At 35.0% G+C, this 9,735-nt stretch overlaps 1 protein-coding gene across 2 annotated transcripts; it reads left to right on the forward strand.

The window, feature by feature from the left end:
- The first annotated feature begins 264 nt into the window (after positions 1-264).
- On the forward strand, positions 265-5,065 carry LOC109170910 (DUF21 domain-containing protein At1g55930, chloroplastic-like). Of its 2 annotated transcripts, XM_019320047.1 has the most exons (8): positions 265-592; positions 738-845; positions 1,082-1,113; positions 1,319-1,384; positions 1,546-1,662; positions 1,783-1,920; positions 2,382-2,493; positions 2,819-2,983. In XM_019320047.1, the coding sequence occupies exons 2-6, from the start codon at positions 755-757 to the stop codon at positions 1,897-1,899; spliced, it is 423 nt and encodes a 140-aa protein (XP_019175592.1). In that variant the 5' UTR covers positions 265-592; positions 738-754; the 3' UTR covers positions 1,900-1,920; positions 2,382-2,493; positions 2,819-2,983. The 2 variants fall into 2 exon arrangements, 1 of the variants encoding a protein (XP_019175592.1); XR_002052495.1 differs by lacking the exons at positions 265-592; positions 738-845; positions 1,082-1,113; ... (1 more) ...; positions 1,546-1,662; positions 1,783-1,920 and adding exons at positions 3,973-4,019; positions 4,097-4,151; positions 4,920-5,065 and having other exon boundaries at positions 2,819-2,877.
- Positions 5,066-9,735: the final 4,670 nt, after the last annotated feature.

A 9,735-nucleotide genomic window follows, 5' to 3' on the forward strand; every position in this document is an offset into this window, starting at 1 on the left:
TTCACTAGTACAAAATTGAACATAGAAGATTGACCATAGGCCACCATTGTTGAAAGAATGCTTGCCTAATCTTAGCCTAAAAATTCGCGGTGACAATTTTGTAAATAAGTGATCAATAGTCCCCTACCATTGTTAGTTGTAATGGTTGCCCATTCTATATTTAATATATTTTAAAAAAAATTAATTTATAATAGACAACCATTTCTAATAAAAATGATTGCCTCAAAATATATATTGTTTTATAATAGGCAACATTCCTAATAGAAATGGTAGCCTAATATTAACCCTGGATCTACCACTTACATCAAAATCGCATCTCAGATCTAAAATCTTCATCCGCCATCTGCCTCGATCGTCTCATCGCCACAACACCTACCGCCACCACGCCGTTGGCCTCACAACCTCCACCGTGACGACGATCTGCCGATGCGCACCACACCGTGACAACTTCGACACAGCCACCGCCTCCAGCGCTGATCTGCCGACGCCACTACTGCTACCACCGCCATAGCCGACGTCTCTGCCCCTGTTTCAGACACCCACGACCGCCGCTCCAAGAAGAAAGAAGAAGAAAGAAGAAGAAAGCTCAGAGGTTTCTCTCTGTTTTTCGTTTTGTTTCTTTCTCAGATCTAGATGTGGTTTGCGCTCAGATCTAACTCGATCATTTATGACTTTTTTGGGTGATACGTTCAGAGACCATAAAACCCTTAATACTAATCTCTGACTCCCTTTCGCAGCACAAGACCACTTGCAGATGGTGGCGTTGGTTGCGGCTTCATCATCAACCTCCGGATTGACGGAGAGGAGAGGAATTTCGGCGGCGGTGTTCGTGAAGAACTGTTCAGGTACTTGATTATCCTATCCTCTCTATACAAAAAGAAAAAAACAAATTGATATGCATCTGTAGTTCTGCACTTAAGTTCTAATCGTTTAGTTGTTCAAGCACTAAAGATGGTTTGCCTGTATAACTGATATGCATATGTAGGGCTGGTGCTATCATTTGTTTCCTTGCTGGTTCATTTATTTTTAGCCAAATCTAGTGTTGATCTTGTACAGTAAACTTCTTTCACTGTTTTTACAGATGAGCTAACTCCTAATCTTCCAATTAAAAAGGTAAACAAAAAATTGTACACTCCTTAATGATAATGGTACTATTAGATATTATTTTATGCTTGATTTGGCATTTCAAAATTCAAAAAGGGTGCTGCATATCAGAGCTTTTGTATAATAAATAATAAATTAAATAAATGTGAATATTCTTGTATCTACTATTCATTGGGATGGTATTCTAATGGTCTGTTGCTCTGTGCTTCATTAGGATATTGAGTTCATGGAGAAGAGGATTGAGGACCTTGAGAAGAGCATGAAGGGGAGCAATGAATCCGTACTTCAATTTATCACTAGACCATCACCAATTTAATGATTTCTGATATGCTTCAATTCATCATTGATGCCACTACTTGTAACTTCTTTAAAATCAGCATACCATACCTGTGATTTATAAGTTAAAGGAAAGTGTTCTCACAGTATTTGGTACCATGGCAGGAAGAGATGCAGAAGAAAACTGGCTACATTGTTCTCAGGGCTGAGGGAATCTTTGATGTGGATGCTAATACATCCATTGATCAGCTATCTGATGAACTCGAGATTAAAATGCTCGAGGTAAATTGTTATCTTCCGCAATGATTGATTTGCTATGAAAATTTCAATTCTTTTATTTCCCATTAAGATCCTTTGTGATTTCCTCCTTCACTGGCCTTTATTCTTTTAATTTCTATTCAGGATCATCAATACGAAACAGTTTCTAGTTTTGTTTGTGAAGCATTTGGTTACATACCTAGGACGGGTGAGAGCATAAAAGTGATACTTGTTAGAACAGTTCACTCAAGCAGAGCATAATTGATGTGCGGGCTGTAACATGTATTCCACTTGATCCTTAATACTAGTTGTTAAAATTTTCAATTCCTTGTCTCTCTACCAACTTGGATTTCCTTTTCTTGCTGAAAAACACAAATATTTTTTTCTTTTCTTTTTTTACACTGTAGGCTTTCTTGACTTGTTCATTCTATTTCAGTGAACATTCAACTGCAAATTTGATGATCCTTAATTAGTTAATCTAAACATATAGTAGTTTGGTTTTAAATTCTATTTTGTCGTCTGCATCTATTTTTCGAATTCTAGGACTTGGATTTCTTGTGCTACCCTGTAACTTTGGATGATGCATGCCCTCCTGGTTCACTTAAGCCAAATTTCAAATATATGCCCTTCTGCAATTTCATTGTTTATATTGCAATACATCTATCTTGAACTATGTAATGGCCTAATAGGTGAATTTCAATAATTCACATTTTTATTCTGTTTTTGATATGTGATCCTACCAGGAGTTCAGTTATGGAGATCAGACAACACCAGGCAGTCCAGATGAGATGATATGTTTCTCAATGATTTATATTAAACCCCTGCTTAACACCTTATGCCAAAACAAAGTCCAAGGTAATCTTTTTTCATAATCCACATTCTCACTAGAGTCTAGAGTAAGCAATTCTTTGAATTGAAACAATGTTGGAGTAAATATTTACTTTTGTCCTATTGTGTATATACTCCCACAAATTAAGAATCTATTAAAGCCTTAAAGTATCGTTTTTGGTGCACTCTTTATAATAAGTTATTGTAAACTTTTTAAGTCTTCTAGGCTCTCTCGTTCAGCAATTTATGTCAGATTGGAGTCTCCTCCAATATCCAGATTGAACGTTATCAGGTGTTTTTTGTGTAAGTTCCATTAACAACCTAGCTATATGAAGTTTGCTTTGTCTCATAGATCTGGGAGGCAGAGCCGAGTCAAATGACAAGGAACTCAAGAGGATTAAGCAGGAGATGGTGAGTGGACTTAGTTCCTAATTACTTTCTATTTTTGACTTTGTTAATTGACAAATGTGGTAGATGAGTACATGTAAGAAAAATTTCATGGGCTATGGTTTCTAGATACAGAATTTGGTTAAAGTACCTACGAGGTCCCTGTACTATAGTGTTTTGTTCAATTTAGTCCTCATACTTTTATTTTGTCCAATTTAGTCCCTGTACTTTCAAAAGTGGTGCAATTAAGGACAATAGTTAACGGTGTTAATATTATTGTTAACTTAGGTTACGTGGCGCTGATGATATTTATATTCCTACTCATATATTACTTTATAAATATTTAAAATTTATTATTTTTACCACCAACATATATAATTAGTATGTCCAAAATAAATAATTACGATCATGTTCGTAATGAGATTTGGACAATTGTCCTTAGTTTGATCACTTTTTAAAGTAGAGGGACTATATTGAACAGAATAAAGGTACAAGGACTAAATTGAACAAAACACTATAGTACAGGGACTTCATAGGTACTTTAACCTACAGAATCATCATCTGCACCTTTTATCTTTGATAAAATCAAATTATGAGTCATAGGTGTTAAGCATTTGTCTCTAATTTTATTGTGTGCCAATTGTCACATTATTATGGCATCAGCAAGCTTTTAATAATGGATTCAACAAAGTGTAATGTACAGTTTCATAACTTATTCTGGCTTGTATATTGGTGGTGAACTAAGCCATGTTACTATCTCATGTGATGCACTTAAATCTGCTGCTTGGTCAGAAATTTACTATGCCTAAAATTGTCTTTCCATGCATGGATATCCTCTATATTTTACCTCTGTTGTGGCCACCTTTGTTCAATGCATCAACCCTAACGAAAATAGCTATGTTCATAGACTTCTGTTAGTGTCATGTTCTCTATCATTCTTTATTCACTTGAATATAGTTAAACAGTACTTCTATGGTGAGTCCATGCCCATTTGGCTAGGAGACATGTACTTGATGAAGTTGATTGACGTGAATCTTTTCTCCAATCATAATTGATGTATTCTTAATATATGGTTGTTTTTGGAAGACCTCAACTCAATCTTGATCTGGTTTTATTCAGGCGATAGAAAAGATCAAGGCAGCCAAGAATAAGTCTTCTCAGGGGCGGTATGATTTGCTTATATATAGGACCAAGTTCTTAACTTTTCTTTTGTCCTTAAAATTTTTTTCTTCCTCTTGACCAGGTTATAATCATTTTTCAAACCAGTTGCTAACACATCAGTACCAGCTAAACGAAAGGTACCAGTTTAGTGTTAAAAAGCTGTTTCTTTATTTACTAATGGAAAATGAATAACTACAATGTTTGAAAAGGAAATTAGTCCATTATTTGGATTATTATGCATCTTTGACAATTGTGGTTGTTTAAAGTCTTATGGAATCTTCATAATCATGCCTTAGAATACACTCCTATATAATCAGGAGAAGTTTGAGCACCTATGTCTATATTGATGTTTGAGGGCTTCATTTTGTCATCTATGATTTATGCTTTATCTGCCTCTCCTGGGATTGGAAGAAGTAATCTTATGCTATCTACTTTTTCATCATAGTATTATCTTTTCTCTTCAGTTTGCGCCATTTGCATCTTTCTGATTGATGTCTTACAAACTGCTAAGCTTCTCTTTGTTTGTTCCATAGTTACTATAGTTTCTGTAAAGTGTAAACATTGAGTTATGTGTTTGGATGGTGGAACTGTTTTAGGGACAAAATCTAGTTTTCGAGGGGTCCTCAAGTCACATGTTTTTTGCAGATTCAGAAGAAAAAACTCAAATTTGTAACATATCTAATCCGTAGGGTATCTTTTTCATTCCAAACATGATTGACATAGAGGATCTAGCTTTGGATAGTTCTGCTGTGTCTTAGATTCTATATGTATGTTGTCTTAACTTCTACCATACTGGCTCACAGGGAACCAAATGTGTTCTTGTATCTCCGATTCCAGTAACAAAGTTTAGAATGTTCTCCGTACAAGCTTCCATAGCTCATTCTCTTACATGTGCATGTATGCAGGTGAAGCTGATTGAGGAAGAGTTCGCTTTGCCCGAAAGTCCGTGGATCCCTTATACAGAGTTGCTCTATGTATGATGTTGTTAAGGAAATTAACATGGATGTGTAAGAACCTAATTTTTACTTTAAAATTATAAATTTGTATTTAATTTATTATTTTTACAAATACTATAGTAATTTCATAATGGTTGTGTGGAAATTGCACATAAATATATAGTATTAAAACTATTTTATTATTATTAAAATAATTTTATTATTTTTTTATTTTTACAAATACTATAGTAATTTCATAATGGTTGTGTGGGAATTGCACATAAATATATAGTATGAAAACTATTTTATTATTATTAAAACTATTTTATTATTTTTTTATTTTTTAAAACAGTAACAATAGGCGACCATTCCTATCCAAGAATGGTCGCGTATTACATTTGAATAAAAAATAAAAAACAATACGCGACCATTCTTGGTCAAGAATGGTTCCTATCCAAGAATGGTCACGTATTACATTTGAATAAAAAATAAAAAACAATACGCGACCATTCTTGGTCAAGAATGGTCGCGTATTACATTTGAATAAAAAAAATAAAAAAACAATACGCGACCATTCTTGGTCAAGAATGGTCGCGACCAACAATGCGCAACCATTTCACAATGGTTGCGTAAAGTCAATGCTTTTTCGCGAGTCTCATAGGCAACCATTGTACAATGGTTGCCTAATGTCTTTTACAATGGTTGCATATGTGCAGTTTTGTACTAGTGATTGCCTATGGGCTAAATTATGATCATACTTTGGTGTTTTTACCCTAATTAATTATATAAACATAAAAAAATTGTCTGTCGACTAAATTTTATTATATCATATAATTAATCACAATCAATATGTCTATGACTATATGTGATCTCAGAAAATTTTAATTAATTAAAGATGATGTGGTTTCCCCTTATTTAATCAAAATTATATGATCACTAGACGATTATCTTGATATTTCAGGCATCAACTTTAAGCCTGAGAACAATTATGCAACAATGTGATAAACAATTCCAAGTATACTCGCAGGAAAGTTGGTTGGGACGGAGCCTCATTAAAAACTAACTTCTTAGACAGAGTAATGTTTCAAGGGAACTAGTAGCACATTGTCCCCTTCCCGAGAATCTTTTCACTAGTTCATGTTTTCTCACACTAAAGGCATAATTGACGAGCAATCTTTCCAAATCTTTAATAGTTCACCTATGGAAAGACTTTAAATCTCAAGTGAACATTCTAAACGGTCTAAAGGTGCTTAAACATAATGCACTACCGTTTATAATTCTACACACAAAGTTCACCTTAACAAGGAATTATTATAATTCCTGACTTATGCAATTTCTAAAGGCATAATTAAATTCACATAACTAGAAAATATAATGTTATGCTAGTGAACAGTTATGTATAAAATTTAATTAATAAGCTCATATTCAAATAAATTGTACATCATAATAACAATTTAAAATGAGCTATAAAACTATTATTCAAATAACAACATATATAAATCCAAAACTTTAGGGATTATAAAATTTGAATAATAATTTATAATAACCATATATTTCTCAATTAATGAAAAGTTTTAGCTTGTAGGCCCAATACAAAAAAGAAAAAAAAATTCAATGCATATAATAAACTTTATGAGAACTAGTTTAAAATTGTAAATTCTAACCATATCAAAATCATATGATATGTTGACATTTATGAATTAAATTCTCACAAAACTAAATTGCATAATTTAAACAATAATATTATGCACTTGTTAGGAATAAAGTGTAATGGTTTTGATATGCCAAATATGTATTTGTAGATCCCCCAATTTTATTTCATAGGTCTAGTAGTGTCTTAGACCATGATCGGGAAATTATTTAAGTTGCAAAAGAGAAAAACAGAGGAAGATGCATGAAAATAGTAGAAGAAGATATCAAGCCGAAAATCACGAATTTGTCTGGAGAAAATGACAAATTGAAGAAGAAGATGAATTATATGAAATCACGTCAATGCTACTCAAAGAAATATCCCAGAAGAATTTTCGTGAAAGAAAATTATGTTTGGAAGATTGCATGAATTTGACTTGGAGATCAAGCATCTATGGAAAGAAAGGAGTACATCAAATATGATTGGAGATTTATCTAATAAGTTGTACGGACGAAGTGGAAGATGCTTGATATGCCATGTGAAATGGCTCAAGTTCAAAACTCACCATCAACAATTTTACAAGGTCAAATTTGAGAAGCCAAATCTGATGGAGTTGGGCGCTAGTTTGGCTTTGGGCGCCAATTACAAGTGGCAATTGAGAAGCATGGAGTTGGGCGATAGTTTGGCTTTGGGCGCCCTGCTTATTACAAGTGGAAATTGGGAATTAAAATGGGAGCTAGTTCGAAACATTTGAAATTGGGGAGCTAGTTTCAGAGAAATTGAAATTGCCAGCATGAATTGAATTGAAATTGGCTAGCTTATTACAAGTGGAAATTGGGAATTGAAAATGGGAGCTAGTTCGAAGCATTTGAAATTGGGAGCTAGTTTCAGAGAAATTGAAATTGCCAATGCATGAATTGATTTGAAATTGGGAGCTAGTTTCAAAGAAATTGAAATTGCCAATGCATGAATTGAAATTGGGAGCCAATTGAGGTTGTAGTATGAGATGCAAAATTGGGGACCGATTCAAAGAAGACATGGAGATCAAATTGAATTGAGATGAAATTAAATACCAGGAGAAGTCTGGGAGCCAATTTCGAAGTCAAAGTCAATAATTCAAATTGGGAAGCAATTGAAAGCACCAGGAGTAGTTTGGGAACCAATTACAAGTCAAAGTCAGAGCCAATTACAAAGGAAGTCAATTGGGAGCCAATAGTTTGGGAACCAATTACAAGTCAAAGTCAATTGGGAGCCAATTACAAAGGAAGTCAATTGGGAGCCAATTACAAAGGAGAAATTCAAATTGGGTGCCAATTACAAGTCAATTGCAATTGGGTGTCAATTACAAAGGAGAAATTCAAATTGAGAGGAAATTCAAAGCCAGTTTGAAGTCTGAGAACACCCAGACGTGAGAATGAAGAAGATGAAGATGAAGATGAATTACAGTGAAAATATTCTCACAAGGAAAAGTATGGGATTAAATTGAAGAATATTTTTAAATCCCAAAGATACAAGGATCACTTCAGAGCTAATCAGAGAAGTCGTTCTACACCCAGATATTCCCACTCAACGTAAAACCAGAGGAATATCATATGAAGTTTGGGAAACCATTCGCTTGAAGTTTAAGCTCTCAAACGGCTAGCTTATCCTTTCTGACATCTTTGCACAAGATAAGATAAGATCTCTGACAAAAAGATACAAGATTTCAAAAATGAGATCGTCTCTTTCTAACGGACAGATTCTCATTACCAGCTATAAAATGATGAAGATATGAAGACTTGAAGATCAAGGGAACGAACAGAACATAGAGCAAAGAGCAAAAATACATAGAGCAAAAATCTCATTTGGTACAGAGCATGCCAAAACTCTTCAAGTGGGAAATGAGAAAAGAAAAAGAACTCAGAGAGCTTCAAAGAAAATATTCTGAGAGTTCTTAAAAAGAGCAAAACAGAGCATAAATATCAAGTGCTTTACTTGATACACTCAAAGAGAGAAAACACTCAGAGCGTTCAAAAGAAATCATTCCAGAGTGTTTATCTTCATCAAAGAGACCTGCGCATCATTGATGATCAACTACAGAGTCTCGAAGTCGGAAGCAAGACAACACTTCTTTTGGAGCAAAACAAGAGAAGGGAGGAAAGTAGCACGGAGCTGTGAAATCCTGGATTGTCACACGGAGTTGTGACATCTGAAGCAGCAGTGTCGGAGGCACTGGGCATGATTAGTGCGGGCTTTGTGATCAAACCACTAGATCACGGGATACGTTTCTACCGGAGTGTGGAAGACGGGGGGAAAGTAACGCGGAGTCGTGAAATCCTGGGGTAGTAGCGCGGCGACGTGAAACCCGAAGCAGCAGTGTGGTGTCACTGGGCGTGATTAGTGCGGGCTTTGTGATCAAAGCACTAGATCACGGAAATTCATTGTATCTTGGAACCAAGGAGTGGTAGATATAGTGAATTGCTCTTGGAGATAAGAGCAAGTGGAGTAGGAGGGTTATACCACCTCGCGAACCACTATAATTGTCTTGTGTTCTTTACTGCTTTCTTTACATACTGCTCTTTACATAATTGCTCTACACGAGATATACTGCTCACCTTACCTCTTTTGGGACCAACAATTGGTATCAGAGCCTGTAGCCTATTTGAGTCAGTTTATAACAACCTTTGGTATTAAAACACGTTGCCCAACTGGGTTAACTATTTTTGACTGCTAGGCTGATCCATTATACAAAGTTTGTGAGTTGATTAATCTTTCATATCTCTCGTGATGATGATGAAGAAAGATTTAGCTCAAAATCTATTATTCTCACTTGATAAATTTGATGATTGGTAAGTTCGTATGCAGGTACACTTATCGGCTTTACACGATGAAATGTGGGAAGTTATTTCCACTGGCCCTATCGAAATATTAAAAATCAATACGGCGTTTGTCCTATCCCCGGATTCTCCACAGTACGTACAAAAGCCAAAACCCGAATGAACATCGTACGATAGAACGCGGAATAATCTTGACAATATTGCCAAGGATATTCTATTCAAAGCCGTTGATGATACAATATTTCTGAAGATCCGAAAGTGTGCTACTGCTAAAGAAATATGGGAAATTCTCATCAAGATTCGCGAAGGAGATGAACAAGAAAAAGACAATAAGCTCACA

This window comes from Ipomoea nil, unplaced genomic scaffold (genome assembly GCF_001879475.1).
Source record: "Ipomoea nil cultivar Tokyo-kokei standard unplaced genomic scaffold, Asagao_1.1 scaffold3377, whole genome shotgun sequence".
Classification (NCBI taxonomy): domain Eukaryota; kingdom Viridiplantae; phylum Streptophyta; class Magnoliopsida; order Solanales; family Convolvulaceae; genus Ipomoea; species Ipomoea nil.